This window comes from Chinchilla lanigera, unplaced genomic scaffold (assembly GCF_000276665.1).
Source record: "Chinchilla lanigera isolate Chin_1 unplaced genomic scaffold, ChiLan1.0 scaffold00029, whole genome shotgun sequence".
Lineage (NCBI taxonomy): Eukaryota > Metazoa > Chordata > Mammalia > Rodentia > Chinchillidae > Chinchilla > Chinchilla lanigera.
This window is the reverse complement of record NW_004955430.1, coordinates 4858902-4886095: the sequence shown is the minus strand read 5'-3', so window position 1 is coordinate 4886095 and position 27194 is coordinate 4858902. Positions and strand designations below refer to the sequence as shown.

The 27194-nt window shown below is 39.0% G+C and overlaps 1 protein-coding gene across 3 annotated transcripts in view; it reads right to left on the bottom strand.

Annotated features, from left to right (window-relative positions):
• The window catches only part of Cacna2d3 (calcium channel, voltage-dependent, alpha 2/delta subunit 3), a gene marked incomplete at its 5' end in the record, with an annotated part of 848592 nt that overhangs the window by 53804 nt on the left and 767594 nt on the right, over positions 1-27194 (bottom strand). For all 3 annotated transcript variants that reach the window (XM_013515709.1, XM_013515711.1, XM_013515710.1), the window contains 3 exon segments: positions 15417-15528; positions 23972-24027; positions 25508-25560. In XM_013515709.1, coding sequence (XP_013371163.1) covers positions 15417-15528; positions 23972-24027; positions 25508-25560 — 221 coding nt within the window.

Genomic DNA, 27194 nt, shown 5'->3' with positions numbered 1-27194 from the left:
TTCCCCCATTCCAGTTTCTCTTTTCTTTGGGGCAGTGTCTTCCCATTTCACAATATTTACTGTACATTTTGGGCCTCATTTACTCTTTCAGCTGCTTACACTAGGGAGACAATATGATGTTTACACATGCAAGACTGATTTATTTCACTTATGAGTATGGATTCAACTTGCATCCATTTCCCTATTAATGTCTCCTTCTTTATAGCTGAGTAGTACTCCACTGTATAAAAATACAACTTTTGTATCCATTCCTCAGTTGGTGAACATAGGGAAAGATATTTTGATAATGTGCAGTGTTGGTAATTAACTAGTATTAATATTAGTATTTATTCTCATAAATTGGTAGATGTGTAAATCAATTTAACATCTCAGGGTGCACATTTGGGGTCTATCAAAACTGAAATGAAATTATACCCTTTGACCCATCAATTCTTCTAGTCATCTCTCCCATAGACAAATTACATATTAGACATGGATATTGCTTTCTACTTTGTTTCAAGTAGCCAACATTTTGTTTAGATCAATTTGGGTTAGATGAAAACTTCTCCCAAAGTGAATGTTAGGCACTCATTAAAAAAATCAAATCTATATAGTGACGTGATGGTAGTTTCAGATACAGCAAAGGGAACATAAAAAGGAAGCATGGTGTACACTGTAGGCTACTGCCATGCGGGAGGACAGAGGATGGAGTATCCACTGGACCTGTGTGGTTGACAATCCACCCCTGCAGGGTGCACCTACACCTGGACACTGGTTGTTCCCCTATGGGAGAAAACTCAGGGGATCATGTGGGGGACAATTTAACATTCACTATATCTTTATGTAGAGTTTTATTTACCCTGTATGTCTTACTTTGGATGAGTATTTACTTATACTCAGTGAGGTAACAGCTCCTCAGAAGGAGCGATGACATGAAGAAATAATCCCAAGGAACTATAGGCTGGGCTTTTGTGTTACATTACAGTGGTCCTTCCATGGGCCCACGGGCAGCATTCCCTTCTCAGCATCACCTTCTCTGTTCGCAAGGAAAATCACAAAGCTCCCTCCCAGTTCTTGGGAATCTGATCTTCTAGTTGTTTGCAAAACAGATACTTGTTTTTAAATATCACATAAAATAACAGGTGTTTCCGGTAGCAGAATTATATACAGCCCCACTCCACCCCCACCCTGGGTTCTCATGTTTCACAAGGTTATACTTTTGGGAAACCTTGTCTCAATCAAGTTTCCTGAATACTACTTTATATATAAGTGCTAGAAATATAGGAAATGACATGGTGTGTCCACGTCTAGAGGGAATTAAGGATGAGATCTCCCAGCTATGGAGCAACAGTGAAATGCCAGAGTTGAAGTGTTTTATATAATTACACCTCATTATATTCACATCAACTTCCTGTAAGCCCTGGCACCTTCATCTTACAGGTGTGCAGATGGCATTAAGGGGGTAAGTCACTTACTGAAAAGGGGCACCCGATCAGGAAGTGATGGCATGGAGAACCCTAACCAGGTCTCCATGACACCAAAGTTGGTGCTTTTTACTACTGTTATACCTTACTTCACCTGGCTTGGTGGAGAAGAAGACCAAGAAATGATTAAACAGTATCAGAGTGAGTGCTGGGAAGAACTCTCAGATATAGCTAATGGGGACTGCCATAAAACTGGCATTCAAAATTGGTTCTGGTCACTTGGGGTATTTGTACATATCTTCCTATAGACTAACTGAATCATGGGACTGTCAGTTTTCAGGGCAAACCCTGATGTTGAGACAAGCCCAATCCAACAAGAGTCAATACAGATGACCATGTACCCAGGCACAGAGGCACTGCCCTGGATGCCCGTGGGAATTCTCCATCAACTTTCAGCACCAGGCAGGGCGTACCTAGTCCAATGCCAGCACTTTCTTCTATTCCACTGGTCAGGAGACCTAACTCCCTTAAGCCTCAGGTATCTCCTCAGTGAAATGTAGATGAAATGAAAAATAAACATGAAAATGGGCCAACATATTTTGGCAGAAAATAGGCAGCCAGTAAACAGCAGTCACATAGGAATTCTCAGAGGATAAAGCATGAAATAATCCAGCATTTGGGGGAAGTCCACATCAGTAGAAATGGAACCATTTGTGAAAGAGGCTCCTTGTTTTTTAAAGTCAGTATAGCGGTATTTTGTTTGAGAAGCATCTGATATGAGTCTAGCCCAGTGATTTCTCTCATGTCCCACAACTGTGGTCATCTCTACCCATAATTGTGTTGGTTCATAGGTGAATCTGCTTCTCATCTGGTACCCTTTCCATCCATTTTTCTTCCAAATGCACTTGAACTTTACCCAGCTGATGCATTTGTTAAGGTTCTTGGACATCTTCCTCGGCATAAAGTTTTACTGAAATTAATACTTCCTTCCATGCTCAGCTGCCAAGGAGTCTTCTTAACAAATTCATGAGAGGTCCTCAGAAAGGTGAGACTGGAGGTCATTGAAGAAAGAGAAAAACTCCAAGTTCCAAAGAAAAGTTGATCCTTAAAAATGAATTCCCCTCTTGAGTACACAGACTGTCTCTTAAAAAAGTGGTTGCTGTCTAGAAATTGTGCGTCTATATTCTGTGGGCTTCATTTCCAAACAACATTTTTGTTTTGATCCTTCAAGCTGCTTTAATGTATCAGATGGGTTTTTTAATACCCATAGGAATATATAAAGTCTTTCCAAGCTAAACAAATGGAGAGCAAACTGGAGAGGTAATAAACACATATCTATAGGGTTTTGGCAAGTTGCTAAGCCACTTCAGGTGGATTCCAGTCCTGGGCAGACCAAAGGAGAAACACAGACTGCTGTTTGAGGTAGGGATCGCAGGAGTCAGCACAAACTGCCACCAGGATGGAGACAATGCACCGCAGAAATGCAGTTCGCAAACGTCAATAGTGTGGACACAGCTCGGAGCTCCACCATTCCACACGCAAATAAACATTCTAAAAATATTCCTTGGCTCTCCTGGCCTCCTACCCTCCGGCATGGAAGAGGAAAACTTCACTGTGTTGTGAGCCCAGCCAAACTCACTTGTACCCCCACCCCTCTTTCCCACACATTAAGAAATGTACAAATGGGAAACTGTTTGTGAGACTAATTCATGTCAGGTAGAGACCTGCCTAGTCATTATAGACGTGTGCCTCTCTTATTTTGCATCATGAACTCAGGAGGGAAAACAGTAATTTACAACATTTCCTGTAGTAAAGCCTCTCCAAACACTGCTTATCAAAGAGCGAGCAAAGATGGGAACACCTACACAACAACATCAGTAGTCTCTGGATCCACAAGGCTGTAATCATCTGGATATAGGGCATACTTTGTTACTTTGAGCATCTGAGGAAGAGAGTCGGCGAAGCCCTGTCCTCCAGAACGTGCTTTACTGAACTGAGAGATTCAGAAAGATGCATGGAAAATTCAACCAGAGGTTTTCATCCCAAGTGTTAGAGTGCTTTGGACCACATTTTCATCTTTTGGCATTAGTTCAACCATTCAAAATAAAGGTCCCAGGATAAGCATTATCCGCCTTCCCTTTTTTGAAAGTTTAAAGCCAAGATGTTTTTAGCCACCGCAGACGTATAGCACTAACGAGGTTATTCACTGTAAGAGCCAGCACTGACTTACTCACCCTTGGCCCCACGCATGTGGCATAACAGAAGGCAGCCCTTTATTAAGAGGCTGAGCGGTACAGCTTCAACACTAGATGACAAATTGCTGGAAAACCTTTGGATTTGATGAGTCATGTTTTAAATCTCTTGTGATACAGGGACATCACTTTTAGGATCTAGCAGTTACTCCAACCTGGTTTCTGAGATAGAGAGCAGGAAGAAGAAAGAAGCCACAGGGAGAAGGAGGGGAAGCTGCTTTTCCTCTGCTGCCTCTTGGGCACGACAGCATACAGTTCTGATGGAGGAACTATTTTGACTTGGGTGCTCAGTAGCTCTGCTTCTAACTGCCCAGTGTGACCAGGCGTAAGGGTGCAAGGGGGGAGATGGCACCGAGGAACAACGTGGCGAATTTCACTGCGGCTGCTCTCCCTGTGGAGTGCAAAGTGGGCTCGTTTAGAAATCAAAGAAAGGGGGTGGGGGATTTAGCTCAGCGGCAAAAGCGCCTGCCTGGCAAGCACAAGTTCGTGAGTTCGGTTCCCGGTACCGGAGAAAAAAACAAACAAACAAACAAAAACAAACAAACAAACAAAAAAAGAAATCAAAGAAAGTTCAATTCAAAAGGCCACTGATTATTTCATGGAAATCAAATCACATTTATTGACTCATTCTAAACAAGATCAAGCACAGTAGTTTGGCAAGAATCTATGGAGCAGGAAATACAAAAATATTTCAACAAATTAGTGTATGTTTGCAAACTAAGTGGTTAAAAACTGCTACATTTTAACGCCTGCAAATTACATTATTCATGACACTAATGTACTCCCACTGGCAAAGTCTGTATCTAATTTGGGTAATGATCACTATTAAATATGTGCAGTCTCACATTCAGAATTCTAAACTTTTATGAACCAATAGCAATAGCTCAAGCAGACCCAGAAAGAGGCAAAATTCCAAGAGCTACTTCATGTAGGACAGTTTTGTCAGAGCAAAACCCTATCAACTTTTCTCAAATGACACTGTCAGTTTTTACCTTTTGGGCTAAAAAATCAGGAAGAAGAAACTCCCTGGAGTTATGTGATTTTCCTTCATAGCTGCTAGAATAGAATGGACTGGTAGATTGTGTTCTATAAACGTATCTCCTATTTAGACACTATACTAAACATGAGAGGTACATATTTTTAAACACACATATAGATCCCAGGAGGAAGTAATAATTATTATTATTATGCCCCTTATGTAGATGAGCAAACTGAGGTCCAGTTTATTATTTAAGTAACTGGTTAGTATCTTTACACTATTAAATGTGATGGCCCATAGCTGGGCATGGTGGCACATGACTATAATCTCAGCACTTGGTGGGGCCATGGCAGGAGGATTGCTAAGGGAAGCCATCGTGGACATTTTAGTAACTTAGAAAGACCCTGTCTCAAAATTTAAAACAGAATTTTTTTAAAGGGCTGGGGATGTAGTTCAGCACGAAAGCCCTGGCTTCAATCCCCAGTACTGAAAAGCTAAAAGTAAAAGCAAACAAAGTTTTAAAAAGTGGTGGACCAGATTTTACTTCAGCCCAGAGCCTACCTCCAGCCTTTATTCACGGAAAATGCCATGTACTCGCTGTGTGATGGATCCATTTTGCAGGTTGCTTCCAGAAGGCATGCAGGGTAGGAACACCTGTAGAACGCTCACTGAGAACAGGCTGAAGACTTTGTGGTGAACCGGCCACCCAGGGTGAGACCTCAACAGGAAATTGGAGTCCTTTGCAAGAAAATGGAATCCCTGAACGATGGTTCTCTGAACTGTAGCCCGCGGAACATGTCAACACAGCTTCGAGACCAATTACTTTCTCTAGTTTAGTGGATAAATGAAAGGCGCATGGGGGGAAGTGATGAGAGAAATCTAGCCGCAGCTTCGGGGGCGTCCGCGAAGATGAGCAAAGCTTGTGCACACAGCCCGAAGGGAAACTGACGGCAACATGATCTTCATGAAAAGTGACAAGTGATACTTCCAGAAAGGAGAGGAAAAAACACTCAAAAAGAAACAGAAAAATTAATTTACCTTAGAAATTATCTTGCCAGTGTTGAAATATGACGTGACTTTTAAAGCCCTAGCCTTGACAATGTGACATGTGTTTGAATTTTTATTTTTGATGAATTACTTTCAACTGCCTATAGGTATTTAACTTTGCAATGGATGCTTCTCCCAAGGAAATCGTTGTGGTTCCCTTTCTCAGAAATTAGGGGAGGGGAGAGGTTATCAAGAGGTAAAGGCATGTACTGGAAAATAGTAAAACACAACATTTGTTTTTAGATATTCACTTTTGTAAACTTGTTGACAGTCACAAATGCCCAGAAAATATGGGCTGAGTTGTTTTCGATTGCTGTTTGAGTAACAGATTAATTTAATAATCAGTGGGATATTGAATGACAAAAATTATTGGTTAGAACAGCCAAACCACCAACCCTAATGACATTCTTATGTAAATTCTTATTTTCTTCTAGGCTCCTGCATTCTTAATAAACCCTATATTTTTGCAAATCCTTTTAAAAACACTGCATACTGCCCCTCTGTGCTATAATACATAACATGTCTGTCTATGCTATAGACAGATAAATGTACACTTCTGGAGCTGCCAATTTGAAAGTTTCTATTTAGAGTGAGTGAGTCACCTCTAGATGTATTTTCCATCTAAAACCATCTTGTGATTTTGGAGTAGACAGTCTTCAAAGATCTCTGAAGACCAAAAAGATTCCTACTATCTGGCTAGAATCACCTGACATGGCCTCCTGAGATCCAGCAAAATGTTTAGACGTGAGAGTTGTTTGATCTCTTTTAAGAGATGGGCAGATTGTTAACGACAGCCCGAGAACAGACAGCAGCTGAGGCTGGTTCCCGTGGGAAGCGCACAGTTCTTTGGGACTGTGGCTCGACGGCTTGCCATTGCTTGTGGACAAGAGTAATCGCTGCCTTAAAACTGGCTTGTCATGGACACAGTCTCGCATGTTCCATTGTGGAAGGCGAGATGTTTTTCTATGAAAAAGATCTTAGTGCGTAATTTCTGAAATACTATAATTTTCACCAAACTCAATTTCCAGCTCACTCCTGGCCAAATGCTATAGAAGTGTGTTATTTTTGAACATCATTACTCCTGAGCTGAAGTTACCCGCTCCAATTTGGTCAAAAATTAAAAACAATCTTAAGAGAATGCAAGCGGAGGAAGGTCGTTCAGGTATATCTCATTCAGGCTAGAACCAGAGTAAGTAGTTCTAGCCATTTGGTAGAAGTCTTTTTGGCCTTCAAAGATCTTTGAAGTCCGGCTGCTCCTGACTGTGTTTCTGTATCCTATCTTCTTTCCAAAATCACTAGATGGTTTTATATGGAAAATATAATCAGAGATGACTCAGTGCCTCTAAATATAAACACTTAAGTTGGCAACCCTAAAAGTAGACATTTATCTGTCTACAATGGACATTAATTACATGCAAAGCACCCAAGCAGATTTGGGTTTCATTGTACTGAACTATCTGTGGTCCATCCAGAAAAGAAAGTCAACAAAATGACATTATCCTCCTTACCATCTTATATTCAAACAACGCAAAACTCACAGAAAATATGAAATCATCATAAACAATTCCATACTCAAATATATATTCTCATAAATTCAATTTCATAAGTTGGAGCAAAGAAGGGTAAAGAGAAAGGAAAATGATGCCAAAGATAAAAAGGGCTCAGTTCTTCAAAAACACCAGGAGCTATGTTTACAAGTCTACTTTTACATTGTGTGGCACTGTACCATCATTTTTTAATACTCACAAAGATGGTGGGTTGGAAATACAGTCATGAATTTGTGTCTCATTCAACTGGTTACCTAATCAAACACATGGATTTCTAACTCTGAAAAGAGGAGGAGGAAAAAGTGCAGGAAGAAATTAGCTTTGGGCTCTCTTGGGGCGACTATGTGTACCAGTGTTATGGGGGCAGGGCAGTGGTAAATGGCCCCCATCTGGCTCAGTGATTTCTGAGCAGTGTCACTGCTCTTTCTGTCATCTCTTCCACTACCTGGAATCTCATGGCTTTGTTCCACTGTCCTTAAAACTTTTCTGTTGTTCCATACAGGTGTCAGGCTAGCATCCGAAGTCCTTGGAGGACCAGTTCTTTTGGACAAGATCAAAAGGACAACATCATTTGTTCTTTGTTCACTCCTGATCGCCTCTCTCACCTCTCCTCACCCCCAGTTCTATGTTCCAGCTTCCTAGAACTTCCAGTGATTTTCTGGACAAACCACAGGTCTCTCAGCTCTGCACGGGATGCTCTTCCCTGGGTCAGGTTACCGGAACTGCTAACAGGCACGGGGCACTCCTCCTTCCAGGGAGTCTTTATTGTCCACATGCCTCGCTGCCGTGCTACTGTGTGTCCCGTTCCCTCTTCAGCAACAGTCTTATGCCGCAAGTGTTGAAACTATCTGGCTCCCTGCCTGTGACTGGCAAGAGGGGAGGAAGTGTGGGGGTCTCACTCATTGCTGTTTCTTCGAAGTGTAGCCCAGTGTCTGTGATAGAACTCAGTCAAGGAATATTTATTAAGGTCCTGAGCTGTTTTTACATTTGCCCTATTTTGTTTTCAGAACTAATTCCTTAGAAACCTTTGAAGGTCATTTATGATATCATTAAATTGTTATTTCACAAGTTAGAGGTGCAAAACCAATTTTCATGTTAGAAATCATGACGGTGGATCTTCTTTGGTAAGTGGGGCAGGTGGGAGGCAGCTGAGAACATGCAAGGCTCTCTACCATTTTAACTTGAGTGCTTCTTACCTACATATGTTCATTCTGTGCAAATGATTCAGGCTGAAAACTTAGGGTCTGAATGCTTTTCTGTGTATGTTATACTTTAATTAAAAGTTTACTAGAAAAGCAAGAAAAAGTGTATTCCTCTATTCTGTTGTCACCCATACCCTTGAGTCTTCTTTCTTTCTTTCTTCTTGGTACTGGGGATTCAATCCAAAACATCACAGTGAGTTATATCCTCAGCCCATTTTTAATGTTTACTTTGAGACAGGGTTCTCCTAAGTTGCACATGTTGAGCTTGAACTTGAGATCCTCCTGCCTCAACCTCCCAAAATACTGGGATTACAGGTGTGTGCTACCATACCTGGTTCTCTCAAGTCTTCATTATTTTGCCTCTTTAACCTATGACTGAGCTATTGAATGACGGCCTTGATGTTCAAGGTTTAAAAGGAAAATCCTCCAAAACCGCCAGTGTATCTTTTTACCTCTGCCAGCAAACTGTGGCACTCTGACTCAAATCCCCAACCTCCTGGGGTCGCCAAATCAGCACGGTTTCAAAATCTGACAGAGTAGTCATGACTGCTGCAAATACCTTCAGTTTTAACTTTGATCCTACCCATCTTTGCATTCCTGGAAGTACCAGCAGAATCTCTGGACCATGGCAGGAATGCAATTATGTCCTATTTCTATTGAATGATAGGTAGTTGTATATCTGGTTTCTTTAGGTCAGTTAATCAAACTGCATCTTTGATTTCTAATTATGAGTCTATAAGGAAAAATACTATTTGTCCTAATAGCTCCCATCTGGGTTCTATTTATTTTCTCACATACAATGAAATACTATCACACTGGGGATTAGGTCTGGACAATGGAATTTTGAAAGGACATACATTTTCAGACCATAGCATTATACATGGGTGAAATGTGGCCATTTACACAGTACTTACTTTATTCTGGACATTCCACTAAGTTCACAGCACAAATTTTCTCATTTAATTCTTACAATAAGCCCACAGCATGCTTACTACTGTTATCTTCTAAATAAGCCAGGGAGAAGCTGAGCTTCAGAGAGTTCACCCATGGCCACAAAGCAATTATTAAGTTAGGACTCAGACTCGGAACCCTGTCCTTTGAAAACCCCTGCAATAAACGACTCTACCTTTGCACTTTCTTGTGACAGCCCTAGGACTTCCCCTTTGGAAGAGTAGACTATGACAGGACAGATTAGGGAGTTACAAAGCCATTCTTCTCAAAACACTCAGACACACGGCAAGAAACAGTAAACAAAACAAACATGTTTAAATACAAGAGAACTTACAGGAAAAAAGCACTCAAAGCCAACTTGTACATTTATAGCTAAGTGTAAAGAGCTCATAATCTGGCATTCTCTGTGGCTCTGAGCAGGAAAAATAATACTGCTCATGAGAAATCAAACTTTAAGCCTAAACTACATGCTGCTTAGGGAAAATATTTACTGTAATTATATGGTACAGAAACCCCTAAATATAAAAACTTACATAACAATTATTGCCAGGCAGTCAATCCTAATAGGATACTTAAGAGAAGCCTCAATACAAATCTACTGAGAAGAGAAATTGAAGCTGTGTTCTATCGGCAAATTGTAAGTAAAAGTAAAGATCAGCTCATGGTTAAAACGAATATGTGAGCAAATAATCTATCACACCAGAAAGCAGACAGAAGAAAAAGAAGATTGGTACCTCTCATATGTAAACTGTTAGGGCAATCTTAAAAGACCTTCATTTATTTACTACGTAATGCCTAAAAACACTCTATAACAATACATATTTTAACAGAAGCAAATAAAACTTCTAGAAAGTCATCAATACTAGTAACTCAAAGGATTTTTAAAGTAGCAGACTGTAAAGAATGAAAAGGAAATTAGTGAACTGAAATATTGAAGATATTGTACAGAATAAAGCCCCTAAATAAGTAGAAATGAACTTTTATCTAATCACTTTAGTGGAACTTCAGAACACTACAAAGAGAGTGAACCTTTCAAAAGTCATCAGAGAAGAGGAAACAGCCAGACTTCTTACAAAAGTACAAAGCTAAAAGTCAGCAGACAAGGGAATATTATTTTCAAAATATCCCAATTTCAAGAATGTTCTGTTAAATTAATACTACCATACTTAGCTAAAGAAGACATTTTGGACAAAGAATGAGAAAATCTAGCCTTCTTCAATCATTCTTGAATAAATGTCTACAGTACTACAAAACAGAAATGAATGTTTTTTGTTTTTTTTTTAAACCAATGGTGACTACATAGACTGGTGACAATGGAGGTAAACATGCAATTTATTATAGTCAGCAACAGGAATAATAAATTATTTAGTGAATTATAAACATAATAGAACTGAAATTTTGGAAAGTGTTACATGAAAGAGATGGGAGGTCATCCAAGTTAGAAGATTCTTGGTTTTTGTTTGTTCTGGAGGAGGACAGCAACCTTAAACAACAGAATATGTGAAAAGAGGCTTAAAGGTTACTGATGAAAGAATAGAGTGTACATCTTTCATACTAGGAGGAGGAAAGGGAGTAAACTCAATACATACCTAGAAGACAAAAAAAAAAAAAAAGAAAGAAAGAATAGAAAGCATATCAAATCATAGTCAAAGTAAATTCAAATTTATCAGTAAGCACAACAAATTTTGAAAGATTAAGTATAGAAGATAATAGAAATAATAAAAATTTCCAATCAGCTATATCTTCTTTTTGAAGCAAAACCATAAGGCAAAAATGATAAAAAGGGGTTGAAAAAGAGAGAAGGGAGAAACATGCCTAGGAAATACTACCAAAAGATGAACCTCTGTACTGATGCTATTAATAAAAAAAGCAGATGCTAAAGACTAAAACATCTTCATGTATACAGACGGTCACCATAGTGATAAAAGAATGATTTATTGGGAAGTTATAACGGTCTTAACAGGGATGACCATGATAACTGGAAAATACAGAAAGCAAAATAAATTGAATGACAAGAAGTTAAAAACTCCACATATCTGGCAAAAGATGGACCTCTCAAATAGGCCTTCTTCAAAAAATAAAAGTTTGAAACACAGTTAGTACTCTTCATCCAATGGATAAATATTGATCTCTATCCCAAGCTATGAGAGAAAGTAACTTGCTTCCAAAGACACATGGACAAGTATTACAATCTAAAGCAAGATTCCACACATACTAAAAAAATGTGTCACCCCAAACAAAAATCCATTTAGTTAAACATCAATAATAAAAATGTAGTTTCAAACTGCATACATTAGGAAATCTGAAACATTATTTAGACATTTACTAATTTAAAAAAGTAAAAATTAGGGAATTGTTAGAGCTGATGAATAAGAAAATCCTGTACATTCAGTTTCAGAGATACACTGGTATGCAGAGAGAAATACACACACACTGTAAAGCTAAACATCAAAAATAAAATGTTAAAAAAAAGCAAAATAAAAAATAGGAAAAATGGAGGCTGGGGATTTAGCTGAGTGGCAAAGTGCCTGCCTGGCAAGCAGAAGGTCATGAGTTTGATTCCTAGTACTGGAAGAAAAATGAAAAACAAAAAAAATAGGAAAAATGATATTTGTCAGCCTGGAGAGGTACCGTGCAAGGGAAGGAGGCAGTAAAACAAAATGAGAAAGAAAAGGAATTAAAAACTCACAAATTTAAAGAGAAGCAATGAATCATATTTTCTTTAGAAAACTGTAAAGGATTTTGAATATTTTCACCATAATTATATGATAAATATTTGAAGAGATAAATTAATTATAATTTAAACATTACACAGTACATACAAATTCAAGCATTGCATGTTACCCCATAAATACATACAATTTTATGAATCAGTTAAACTTTTTAAAGAACAAAAAAGTTGCCAAAATTACAATATTATAGCACTTTCAATTAAAAGCTCACACTATGAATCTAAGCTACAAACTTGAAAAGTGACATGAAACAGGAAATATTCTAAGAAGTAGAATCTTCAAATATTTACCATACATTTATGGTGAAAATATGATTCATCCTGTGACTTCTGTCTTCCTCAAAGTCAAAATGACAGTGAAAGGGAAATGTTTTCAATCAATTCACACCATCAAGGCAGCTAGGATAATGCAAGTGAAGACACTTACAAAAGGAAACTTCCAGAACTGCTTCAGAAAGTAGCATGAATGATGGGATGAATGTTTGAAGTGAGGGAAAATATTTTGAGGGGTTGTAATGGGAGTGAGTATTTCTTTTTACTGTGTACTTATTTTATTCTTTTTTATTTTAATGAAACTAAATAATTTAAAAATATTAAAAACAATACAGAATTTTAAAACAAGATGATAGGAAATCAACAATGGTTGTTATATTGCACATTGTTATCCTCAAAATAGTTGTTCAGATAACCAGATATAGATAACCAGATCATGCAAAACTGATCAAAAATATTAAGCACTAACTGTTCCTTTCAATAAACCAATAGAAATTAGTAATATAATTATCTTAGCTATTTCTGCATACATATATTTTTAGGGGGAGGACTGAGTCTTTTCCTGGAATATTCTTAAAAGGTTCATCACAATTTTTATCACATCTCATATATGTACCACCTGATTAAATATAAGTATTTCATAGGTAAAATTTTTTTAATTGCAATATAACTCAACAAATAAAAATTACTTTTAACAATGGATATAATTTTTTTGTGAAATTAAACATCTATCCAGGTATTGGAGAGTAACCACAGCAACAAAATCTTTCATAGAAATTTTTGTTAACAGATGGTTAGCTACCAAAACCCATTGCAATTATGAAAATAAATAATAACCATGGTTGCACACATACCCCTGCATTGTACAATTAAAAACAGTTAAAAGTGGCAAATTTTATATTATTTATATTTACAACAATAAAAACTTTACTGAACATTATGCTTTATGTGGAATTATTCGAAACAAGTCCTTTAAATTAGAAATGAGTGATGACTTCCTAGTCTTATTGGTTCTATTCAACAATGCATCATGAGTTTAGTGCAATAAACACAAAAGAGAAATTAAATATGGCGATTATAAAGGAAAATTTTTACCAATGATTTTATTGACTATGTAAAAAGTCCAAGAGATTCCATACACAGACTGTTAGCTCTAAATTTGTTGGCTATAAGATATTCAAACACAGAAATCAGTGATGTCCTCATACATTAGTGGCATACATTAGAAAAGTATTTTTAGATGTCTTTCATTTACAAACTATAAGCTGTCTAGGTATAAATCTAACAAATAGGTCCGGGGATATAGCTCAGTGGCCCAGTGCCTGCCTGGCAAGCACAAGGCCCTGAGTTCAATTCCCGATAAAAAAAAAAAAAAATCTAACAAAATTATGAAGCTGCATTAAAAAATAAAAAGACATAAAGATATATATACTTAGCTTTTGAATGGAAAGATTTAATATCAAAATATAGCAATCATCTTCAAATCTGTTTAACTTAACAAAATTTTTTGTTGTTTTTTTTTTTTTTTTTGGTTTTTCTCCGGTACCGGGAACCGAACTCACGACCTTGCGCTTGCCAGGAAGGCGCTTTTGCCGCTGAGCTAAATCCCCAGCCCCACTTAACAAAATTTTAATGAATGCCTTAGAAGAACTGGTGGACATTAACAAGCTAACGCCAAAATTAATATGCAAGTGTAGAGTCAAGAATAACCATGACAATTTAGGATGAGTATGGGGAAAGGATGTGTTCTCCTCAACATCAAGTCATATTATAGAGCTATAATTAAAGAGATATGATATTGACGGAGATATTCACAAGGCATAGCATTTGGAAACAGATCTGCATATAGACAGGATACAAGTGTCACACATAGGAGAGGGAAAATGAAGGCTACTCAATAAAAACTGCCCTTTGATAGAACACTTGCAAGTACATGGCCCTGGGTCTGATCTCTAGCATCACATATAAAGAAAAAGTACAAGTTAACTTCATGCCAATTATATGAAAAAGTACTCAATCAGAACCCTAGTTCATAATACACACACACACACACACACACACACACACACCAAGTAAATTCCAGAAAGATTAAAGCTCTAAGTGTAGAAGGCAAAATATCAAAGTGCTCAGAATAAAAAATATAAGATAACAATATTATATTAGGGAAGAGAAGAATTTAAGGAACAAAATGCACAAAGTACAAAAGAAAAGAACAAGTTGTGCTGTATTAAAATAAAAACAAACGTAAACTTTTGCATCAATAAATACCCATTAAAGTGAAAAACCATCCAAGGAATAGGAACACACATTTATAGTATATGCAATTATAAAGAAATCCTATCTGAAATATAGAAAGACCACCCAAATCAATAAGAATGAACATAACTACCCAACAGGAAACTGCCCACTAAGAATATAGAGACCATACTCTGGTTTCTCTTCAGATCGTATAAATCTTTCGTCTTTTACTAAGGAATATAGAGACCAAATAACCAATAAAATTGTTAAAAGATGTGCAATCTCAGTAGCAATTAGGGAAATGCTCACTCAACTGCTGAGAAATCATTTTCACTACATAGCATTTGGGTTCATAAGGGGGCATGGTATTTCCGGTACAGATACTTAAGGACATTTCTCAGACAGCTGAAATTGCCAACTGTCAACTGGGAAAGCACCAGTCAGGGTTTTCTGCAAACATCAACAAACTGGATGAAGCATCTATATTCCAGGATGTTTTGTCACACATTTTGAATGTTCACCGAGCTGAAAATGATTATCAAAGTCAAGTGATACTCCTTCCGGGCAGACAGATAGACACGCAACCTCACACAAGAGGGCAGCCATGTCTTGTCTTCCAGTGTAACAATGCATATACTGCCGGTCTCATTGCTCATTGGCCCATCTGGGAAAGATCTGTATCTAGCAAAAAGTGTGCGCCCGTGTGTGCGTGCCCGTGTGTGTGTGTGTGTGTGTGTGTGTGTGTGTGTGTGTTTGTAACAGGGGAGAGGAAGTGGAACTGGGTATGGCTTACTTGGAGCAGTCTTCGCAAGCAATATTCCCTGTGGTCTCCTTGATGGTACGCTCAGACACAAACGCTGGATATTCAGTATCACAAGGCTCCAGGGTCTGTTTCAGTTTCTGGGCTGTGGGGTCGGGGGAGGGAAGGACAAGAGAAGTTTAAGGATACAGTGCATAGGCTCAATACTATGACTGCAGCCCGCAGCAACTCATAATGCAGTTGGGCTTCTGCTGCTCTGTGATTTTTCTAGGCACAGCATAATGCATTATTTTCTAATTAGTCAAGTGATTTCATCTGCCAAGCAACTCTGTAAGCTATAATTCCTCAAGCAGTTGTGTTGGCTTGATCAGCTATCATTTATGTATCGCAAGAATTCTTTCTGGGACATCAGTCTCTGACCTCAGGCTCACTTGAACGTAGCAACAGCACATATGTATATCTGAATAAACGTATAAAATAGAAGTCATACCAATACCATATTATTTAGGGTCAGACAAAGGTCATGATGAAATTGCACGTTTTTATTATAGAAAGCAAATTGAAATATGAAATAGTAAAATACGTAATGTCTTTGAAGTACAGCCATGAACCAAATCCTACTATTATAAAGTTCCTTGTCCAATAATACGCTGTGTTGGTTTTAAAGCACTAAATAACCCTGGAATGTGGATGAGCACACAGTAGGCACCGGGTAATGGTTTGGTGGTTTATTGAATTATTTAGATGAGTCATGTCCAGTGGACAAGATCCAAAATCCATGTCTCAGTTTTCATATTACTAAACTGGAGATAGTAAAGTTGTCTCAGAGGTTGATGTGAGATGTAAATGAAACAATACTTGCTGAGTACTTAGTACGTACTTGGGACACTAAGTGCTAAGAAAATTCCAGATAGTAGTAACAGCAACAACAGAAACAGCACAAACATTCTAATAAGGCTCTGTGACATTAAAATGACACTGATGGTTACTAAGTAGTGTGGATAAAGGTGAAGGCCTTTGTGTAAGGGAAGTTTGGAGAACAAATGTCTACTCTGCTGCTTTTAGCTAAACCTCAGTATTCTCATCTGTAAGATAGGGATGCCAGTGGTATGGGTGTTCTTCATGTGATGTCTACTGATTAACATTTTCCCAATAAAGAGCTTGTAGGTTCCCATACCCAAATTCTTTATGAAGTCGCTAGCTGGTGTATATACAGAAAAAGAAAATATATATATTTACATTCCCTTCCAAAACAGGATTTTAACAGAGTGATGGGTGAAATATACCGTCTCAAACTATATGCACCTTGTTAGATGGCAGAAGCATTGCCGACTGTCCACCAGGGGTACTATGCACTCTAACAGACATCAATGTGACCACCCACAGAAGAACTCCTCCCTAACTACCAGACCATTGCTGGCTGAGCTGGAAGTCATGTTTTAAGCATTTATATCCCAATATAATGGTTTCCTAGTATAGGAATTTTTTTACTGAGCTTTAGTTCTTTGGAGGAAACCGAGGTCTCAAAACATGATACATTGCAATTTTTCTTATTTAGAACAAAAGGAAGCAGACTGTTATTCAGGTTTTCTAGACAGACATATGATTTCAGAACTGGTCCTTGACACTGAGAGAACATCTCTGATAACCTCACAGGGCTCTTCTGAGGAATAAATGGAGGAAAGTACATGCAGTTTTTAACAGTGCAGTACTTACATTTCCATCTTTACTTTCACACACACATGCATACACAGATCCTTCACAAATTGCTGTTGTTGTGAGTGTTACCATCAATGTCCCAGAAGCTAGGCCCACTCACTGTTTAGTAGCTAAAAGCATAAATTCTAAGGGTTGCAAATCCTACCACTGCTGTTCAACATCAGTAAGTTTTTAAATTTTACACGTGTCTTCATCTACAAAATGGGAATGACAGTACCAAGTTCATGTGATTGAGTACTGGATGAAAGTTGCTAGCAGGATAGTGCTCTCTGAGTGTATGCTCTCACTGCCACCATATCCTCTGCTGCCTAAGATATTTCAAAGAGGCCTCCGATCTCCGACCTTTCTGAGACACTGCTTTGGGGTTAGGAATTTCAAGCAGATAACTGCCTCCTTGATTCCACCGGTTGTACAGTGCCAGTACTACTGTTTTCCTGAAGGGCCAAGTCTCAGAATCTATGCTTCTTTGCCCAGTAGTGTTACCTCATGGGAGGATCATTAAATGCCTACTAAACACACCCATGAATCTCTAGAATGATGTTTTTCAAGCAAGTACAATAGACAAAAATATGTGAGAATCTCGGTAACAAGTTGCCTGCCTTTCAGGTAGGTTAGATGGCTGTCTGTGTCTCAGACCCATGTTTTGCGAGGAGGATATGTTTGTATGATACTAAGGAGGTTTTCCTACCTTTAATTTCTATGTCTTTCTTTTGTGAGTCTCTCCTTCTAGCATGGGAAGGCCAAATACCAACTGCACAGTATCTGACTGTAACTTGGTAAAACTTTTTATTTCCACAGTTCTTATTCTAACAATTGATTCACCTGTATGGCAAGTGATTTGGATTTTTCAATTTAAGAAGCTTCCTTTTTTTATTGAAAGTATTTGGATTTCAAAAAGCAAGTCTACTAAATTGAAATAAAGATTAAATACAAAGCAGCATGGATTATAAACAAATACGGAATATGCCTGCAAGTGGCGTACAAAAGCCTAACAGTGGTAACAGTTAAATTTATTAAGAAATTGCTGTGTGCCAGATGTTATTCTGCTTTGTATGTATTACTTTACTTAATAGCAAAACATGACAAAATTCGTAAGCAAACGAGGTATGCACGGTTTTTATCTTTGCTTGCAAATAATGAGTGAAGACAAGCAGACTGCATTGCTCAAATTCATCCAATAGGTATGTGGCACAGTCCAAAAATTAGAATGTGAGCTATCTAGCCCCATCTCATGGATATCTCACTGCTTTGTGAAGTTGGACCAGTGGAAGGCATCAAGAAAGGTCTTTGGGGCAGGCAGACAGAAAAAGCACAGGTGATTTAAATAAGCCTGACACTGTCACCATCCCTAATTCTAATCGTATAGGCCTGGTTAGAACGGAATGAGTCCAGTACTCTCAATGGCAAGACTCATGTGGCTCAGATCCTTTCTAAAGATGAAATTCTTTTTCCTTTGACAATTGTATGGTGCTCATGGTGATGTGGTGACAAACCATTGAGTGTGTTAGCAGCGTGACCCTAGATTTGCTGGAAGTTGCTTGATATGCTTTGGGGAAACACAAATTCTCATACAAAACCATGGCCACTTAATCTAAGTAACGTGAACCTCTTTTTGTTTAGAATGCTATGGAAAACACCCTACATATTTGCCAGACACTACTGACAGCCAATAACCAAGCTTCTCGCAATTTATAGACTACTGTTTTAACTCTAGGCATTCAAAACTCACAATCTTACAGAGATGCATGTACGTAAGGATCGTGGTGCTCACTAGGCTATGTCCTTCTTTTGCCATAAGGGACAACTGAGGTTCAGAGAGCAGACATAGCCTGCCTGAGTCTCATGAAAAAATATCTCATGATCATCACTTCTCATCTGAGTTACTGGGGATTGAACCTCAGGCTTACACATGTTAGGCAAGAGCTCTGTCCCTGACCTACCACCCTCTGGCCAACTATCGTTATTTACCTGACCAATGGATTCACTGAGCACTTACTACATAGCAAGTGCTGTGCTAGGCTATTTGTATGGCTGGAATCCTCACCACTGCACAGTAAACAAGGCTCTGCTTCTACCCCATTTTGCAGTTGAAGCAACTAAAGCTCAGAGAAATTAAAGTGCTTGCCTAGAGCCACATTTCACCATTCACGAAAACTGCTGTGAACGTGAAGACCGGATGTAAACCTGCACAGTCACTTCCTAGAGCCAAAGCTCTTTGCAGTCACACAGCTCTGCCTCCCGGAACAATTCATGTGCAGGACCAGTTGTGCTACATCTGTAAAGCTAAAGCCACCACGACCTATCACTCACTGACAATGAGGCATCCACGGGGGCATCCACACAATTGAATTTCTTTAATTTTTCCTTAGCAACAAATGTCCCTGATGAGAATAACTAACTTGGGTTCACAGTAATTATGTGCAGACAATTGAGAATGAATAGATTCGCCATTTGAAAAGCTTTCCTATTCTTTTGTTTCTGTGAATGCATCCCCGTTCATAATCGGGTGCCAGCAAGCTCTGTTCTCTTTGTGCAACTTCTCCGAAATTATGCCTGCATGATAATCAAGCAGAAATGCGCTTCCACGGTCCCCTTCATTAAGGAAATGAAGCAGATAAACAGTGTAATTATGGATTCCATTTTTAGCTAAAACATAGATGTATGTCTCAGCTCTGGGTCTTTAGTGAGAGAATAGTAAATTTAGAATGAAGAGGCCTTGCAAGTCAATAGTATAGGTGCCTGAAACTTTTCCCTCCTTACACTGGCTTTAAGATTTATGTTTATTTTTAATAAAATATTCCAGTGATAGCACCCCTGTGGGCAAGTTAATGCAGCTTCATTTGATTACTTCATTTACAAAATGAAAAATCTCATATTCATTCAGCAGAAGGCTAAGAGCCTAAACAGGACAATTCACATGAAGGACCCAACTTGACACCTACGCTAAAGAAAGGCAGCTGTGGCCCTGGTCAGTATTGAGCTAGAGAGGCGGGTCTTGGCTTTGGTCTAACACTTCTATTTTACTAATCATTACAAATGTATCTGTCCATTTCTATTTTATTTGCCATTAGAAATTCATCTATCATGGGTGTATCTTCATACTCTCATCTATGTATTTATCATCTATGTATACGTCTATCCCCATTCATGTATCCATCTACCTTCATCCATGTATTTTTCATCTGATGACACGGGTGCTTTAGAGAGATCTGGCGACACATTTTAGCAGTGTCCAGTTCTCAGGTATACTGATGGGGTTTGAAGGTAATTTGAAAAGGATTCCAGCTGTCTGGAAATGGCAGCACACTCTGCCAGCAATCACGGGTCAGCCATGTCATTACCAGACAAGATCTTTCTACAGTCTGTGGGAAGAAGGTCTTATTATCTGACAATGAAGTAAGATGACTTTTTGAAATTATCTGTTAAGGGTCTTGCTTAAAATCTTCCTAAGCCAGAAAATAGAGAACTAAAGCATCACATTATTCCTCTTTGGAAAAATTTCAACCAGTGTTAGACCAGCTGTGAAGGGATGGGAGTGTAAAATTTCAGAATGGGACCCTCCCCAAATCTCCCTAGATTTCATGAAAAGACCAGATCTTTCTCCTTTCCCCATCTCCTGTACCCCTTACTTAGACAAGGGCTTCTCAACAGCAGTCCTCCGGGTATCTTGAGGTAAATACTGTTTGGTTGCAGGGGCTGTCTGTGTGTTGTAGGATTTTAGCAGCATCCCTACTCCCTATTCCCTAGGTTCTCATAGCCAGTTATGACAAACAAAACATCTCTATTGCAGTATCTTCTGGGAAGCGAAATTGCAAACTATTGATTTAGGCAAAGATCATGGTGATTGGCCTTTAACAAAAAGTCAGAAGAAACTGTCAACGCTGCAGGACCAAAACAAGACTGTGGGTAGATGTCTGAGGTATCAGGTCATGGGGAAGAGAAGTAGGTTAAAGTGAGAATGGTGGGTATGCACCGAGGTCATGCATGACTGAAGGTTGGCATGCAGAAGAGTCTTCCTCAAGTATGAGCAGGAATACCAAAAAGTAAGCCACTGAAGATGACCAGCCTGCTGCCTTCAGCACTGAGGACATGCCTAAGAAATAGTTACCTGTCACAGTCCAAAACAACCACCATATGAGGAATTGCTGTGTGTGTGTTATTGAACTCACCTCTCACAACCACACCATGTGTATCATTATCTCTAGGAGCAAATGAGAAAACCATCCCAGAGAGATCCAAGCACTTTTCCCAGGACCTCCTAAGGAGCAAGAGGCGTAAGACTGCCTCGCTTCAAAGCCAGGATACTTAGTCACTAAGCTGCACAGCTAGTATGATGATCATAGCCTCACCTCTGTATGATCATAGCCTTATTCAGAGTGAGTGAGACCCGTCCCCAGGTTACTGGTACTGCAGAGAGAGTAGCTGTTTCACCAACATGTAGCTCACTCCCTTGGCCTCTATTGATTTACCTACTTCCTTTTCTTTTAATCTTTAAAAAAAAAAACTGAAAAATCCAGTTAAGGAAGAAAAGTAGAAAACATAAGCAACCATTTAGTAACTTCCTTCTCATCTTGCTTTTTCAAATTACATGCCCTGTTACACCACAGTGAGGTCACACTACAGGTGAAATTTCTTTTAGGGACATGCTGTCTTCTTTACCTAAATCATACTTGAATCTGTCTACTGACTCCTCACTGTTCACCCTCACTGCTGACCATATTTAACTCCAAATCCTTCTTTTTCCTCCACCACTGGACTTCATTTTGGTTGTACATACAGTTTTGCATCTCGGGTTGTGTTTTGTTATATTACTTAATGTTGTAAGGTTTTTGTGCTGGGTGATGGTGGAGGGGGTGGAAGGAGGATGGTGTCTCACTATGTTGCCCAGGTTGGTATCCGACTCCTCAGCTGAAGTGATCATCTTGCTTCAGGTTCCCATGCAGCTGGCACAAGAGGCAGGTGCCACAGACCCAACAATGTAAGCACTGTTTATTTCATTAAAAGTTTGCAGAAACAGTTTCTAAGCCTTCTGTAATTTATTTTTAAATGCCCTTATCATGAGACATTTAAAGAGTCACCATTATTTGCAGTCATAAATTCCCAGTGATGGATGATCATCCCATCCCAGCTTACTTCCTTAGGCCAAATTTTCAGAAGTGGGATTAGGGGTATTTGTTGCCTCACAGCAAAGAGGGAGAAGGGATTACAGACATCATGCCAGGTACAAGAAGGATTGTGAGGATATTTGATTTATTTTGTTTTGTTTTATTTTAAAGAGAATAATAAAAAGAAAAAACAATAGCAAAATACCAACAACATAGACAAAAACAAAACAAAGCAAAATGATACAGGGTTTCAGACTAAAATTTTGTTTTTGATTTTGTTTTTTTGGTGACGGGTTTTCACTATGCCTTTCAGGCTGGCCTTGAACTCACAATGAGCCTCCTACCTCAGCCTCCCAAGTACGGGTATCACAGGTGTGTGCCCCCATGCCCAACTTGTTAGGATATTCAATAGGTGAAGATTAAGCACCTACTGTGTACTAAACCCCGGTTATGTGCTAAGGGACAACAATGGTTAGGACAGATCTCCTATCATCAAGAAATTGCACATTAGTATAAAACAAAGCGAGGCATTAACATAAAAAGATCTCATGTGCCAGCTGAGGCAGGAGCACGAAAGACTGCTAATTTTGCCTCAGACAGAGGTTCTAAAAGGAAGAAAAGAGGATGCCAGATTAATATTGCCCAGAAAACTGGAGAACTGTTGATACATTACTAATCAACCTGTTTAAAAAATAGTTAAAAATAAGAAGAATCCTGTCCTAGTCCCTAGGAGAGTGATGGTGAACCTTTCAGAGACAAGTGCCCAAACTGCAGTCCAAAACGGACTTACTTATTGCAAAGTGCCTACACTGCAATTTAACCTGAAGAGTGAGGTTCTAGTTTAGAACAAACAACTCATATATTAACATCTTTTGTCTTAAAAGGAAAAAAAATAACATGCGTGTCACAAGGTTGCCACAACTGCCCTAGGAGCTCAGGTTAAAAAAAAAAGAGCATGAGTGAATGCATCAGGAAATATAGAACACAGTATGCCCAGGACACAGCAGCTGACAGCACAGGCAGTGCTGTTACAGAGCATCGGTTTCCTAGACAATCACCATCACGGTCATGGTCAGCACTGTTGTCACCATTGTAAGGGGTTAATTACAGCCACCACTGTATGTTCTAGCTGTCGGGGTCAGCATATAACACGATTTATCTCATCATTGTATACACATACACACCCCCGGGAGGTAAATATTGTTCTTCACATTGTGCTTACTAGAGGGAAACACAGCTTTGGGAAGATCAGCTAATTTGGCTAAGGCCAGCCTCCAAGACTGCCTCAAACCCATCCTGACTTAACTCCACAACTCACGCCTCTGGGAGTCTGTACTAATCACTCCTCACATCACTGCAGGCTTTTGAGGAAAGATAATACGATCATATTTACGTTTCATGAGGGTTAGCTGCGGAAGCAAAAATAGGGTAGTCATCCATTCATTCAGGCTGAGACACAGGTGATGTAGTCTCCCTTAGATTTTAGCATGGCCTACAAGTATTCTGAAGAATTCACTTGTGCAATGTGTGACCCCAAAGCATCACTTAAGACAACAGTTCAAAGTACACATTCACCGTGGTAGAATGCTGCATCAGCTTAGACAGAACAGCATAGCACAGAGTGGCTGTTTGCTGACCGAGCTGAAAAATCATCACTTCGTCCTGAGTAGTTCTCACGCGAGTCAGCACATCGCTGATGAAAAGTAGCCAGTGAACCCAGGGTGGATCGTTCTGACTAGGAAATAGAAACCAGTTGCTGCTTACCTTTAGCTGTCATATCAGAGTGCCACCAACTGCAGAGGTTAAATTCCACCAGGAACCTAAACAGACGGCGGGAAAGCCCGGTGTTACTTGGTCATCCACCCCCTGGTTTGCACAGTGATACACTGCGCCACCCAGCACTGCTCACCTTTTTTGAAAGAATAACTTCACACTGTGGAGACATCAACACGGTGGAATGAGTTCCCACCGCCTTTCTACCAGGCTTTACCCTTCCTATGAATGGCTACTTCTCCAAGTATGCCAGCACAACCCTGAGTCAGGTTTACCTAGATTCAAGGACTCCTAGATGAGGAATATCCTGCTGCCTGGGCAGAAATAGTCTTCTAGTTACTAGCTGGTTATTTTCTCTTAACCATCTAGTCTGATTCCACAATAAATAAGCAATTTCTATTGGCCTTCCTGCTATATTCTGATATACAAATAGAATATTCTCTTTTATCAAAACGATTGTCTGTAGTAGTAAAGGATGCTTTCAAAACCCATTCCACAACTCATACTTGTTTAACCCTTCTATACGTATGGGGGCAGACACAAATGCCTTTGTATAACATTATGTCACAATTTGACTTTAGAAAAATAAAAACTTCTGAATTTCTGGTAAAGGATGCCAAAATAATATCACCTTCCAGATAAATAGACATGGCTCAAAATCAAGTCATTTATTTTTGAGCCTCATGGCTACCATCTATAGCAGCTCCCTGTCAGCTAAAATCCTGCCATTAACTAGTAATGCATTTTCTCTCTCTCTTATATATACAGAGACTTTTCCCTTTTGAATTTATACAAATTGTTAATATAGGCTTTATTTTTAAAATGATGTCTTGGAGGGGGGCAATGTCTATTTACTGAATAGTAGGGGATCTGCCTTCAGCATGGTAGGGAATCAGAATGGTATGAGAGAGTTTAATATAACTTAGTTAATCCTGTTGACATCCTTGTCCATGGAATTCTTGTCTTTTATGTGGCTCAGTGGTCCTGTCATGTATTTCTGCTCTGGAAGTCAACCTTTCCATCTTCACGCCACTCTAAGTTTGACATAAGTCACAGAAACATCCAGCATCCTCTAAAGAGGACCATGATTTGACAGGGTAAGCAATTAAATCACACCTGAAAAAGCCCCCAGCCCTAGCTGATGCCTGCTTTAGCCTCAGCTTGTGTACCAGTCAAGACAACCCACGGCAGTGTGTTCTGACCACAGCCCACCCAGGCTGCTTTAAAAACAGCCAGACATCCATGTTAAACTTAACAGTAACTACAATAAATAAATTTGGTTTGTGTATTGCAAGCTGTTAGTCTGTTAAACAATGACCTAAGAGCACAGGGAGTATTCATGAATAACTTAATGAAAGATAACTTTCTGGTCTTAATGTTCAATACTTTGAGATAGTCAGTAAGAGTATCTCCAAGTATAAATCTAATGGTTATTGAAAGCATGCGGCACAATCTCCCAATTTACTTCTTCATATAAAAATAGAAAAACAATATTTTTCCTCAAAAACTATAATGGATAGTACTTACAAGACAAGTTCTGTCATTATCCATTTCACGGCGGAGAGGAAGGCATTATAAGGCTGAAGGGAAGAATTCAATCCATTAAAAACAATGTAGCACACACAGAGTTCCTAGTTTAACTTAAGTCTTTACAGAAAGACAATGTTATTCTTCTAGAGAGATTGATATCATGTTAGAAAACACTGACACTCTCGCTAAAGGAAGAAAATGGTTGGCTATCATATCCCAAAACTAACATTTTAAAACTTTGAACTCCCTGTAGTAAGATGTGATTTACAAGTAAAATAAACATGATCTAATACAAGGGTTATCACTGGGAGGAAAAAAGAAGTTCCGCAAACGGTGCTTAAACCTTCACTCTCTGCGGGCTAATATTTCGCAGCCTAATGTGAGGGGCTGGAATCACATAACTAATTTTAAATGGTAATTCCAATAGAGCGCTCTTTTGGAAAGGTGACTCCCTGTTCTCCATCACCGCGTGTCATTCAGTGAAATGAACACAAATTGCACGCACTTGATTTTAATGCCTTCCACGAATCATGTAGGACTTAAGCTGCCTTTTCTCACACTTACATATTTGGGCTTGAAAACATGATAACCATATAAACAAGAGATTTTATCCTTGCAGAAAATCCCCTTTAGTCTATAAAAGAAGGCATTGACAGCCTAATCTTTATTTCAGAATATTTTAATTAGAAAAAGCAGTTGGATTGTTTATTCTGTGATATTTCCTATATGGATAATTCAATTTCCTGAATTCTGGAAAATATGCAGTCTCCCCCTCAGTCGGCTCTTTGTACCTAGGTATGCCAGATATGTAAGTGGCGGGTGGACCCGAGAGACAGGCAACGACACTGGCAAATCCTGGGCTCCAGCTGTCAGGTCCAGAAAAACCTCAGAACCTTTTGTAGTTTCCTTTATGACAGACTGAAACGCAAGCCAAATCCTGGTTTCTGAGGTGAGACCTGCTTAATCCTACCTTCTGAGCATTTTAATTGCAGGAACTAGAATGAGGAAAGGTGGAATGACCCACTTTTAAATAAAACAAGAAGGAATTTATATCCCCTTCAGCGTTCTTGAAACTTCCCTATTTCAGGCCAGAAAGCAAATGAGCAGAACAACAAAAACAAAACAAAAAAATCGACCGGGGTTATTCCCAGCCCACCCACATTTCAGACGTTCTATTTCTCTTGCTCTGATTTAACTTAGCGTTTCGGTATCATTCCCTGAATCAGAAGTCTCTGAGCTCCCATAATGAGGTCAGATAAGGATGTGAACTTCAACCATTTTCTAAAACCAAATACAATCTTGTAGTCCCATGGTTTTGGCATTACATGTTATGGACTGAAGAAAACAATTCCCTTTCAGCAAGTTGTCACACCATGGGACAATCCTGTGTCTTTATACCTGCTGAGATGGGTAATGTGCAGCAGAAGGAAGAGGATAAATGAAAGAATTAGAAGGTTTGGGACAGGGCAGCTGGTCCCCAGGCCAAGGGGAGAGGTTCTCAAGCATTCCCTTCCAAACACTGGCTCAGTGTGTGAGCAAACAAAGGGATTATGCAAATATGGGATTAAAATATTTAAACGCACATTACCACTCCAAAGGATGAAGCTATTGAGCTTTTAAGCCTAATGATGAAAATATATCATGGGAACATTTTAAGCCTGGAAATATTTGTGCTAAATTAGAG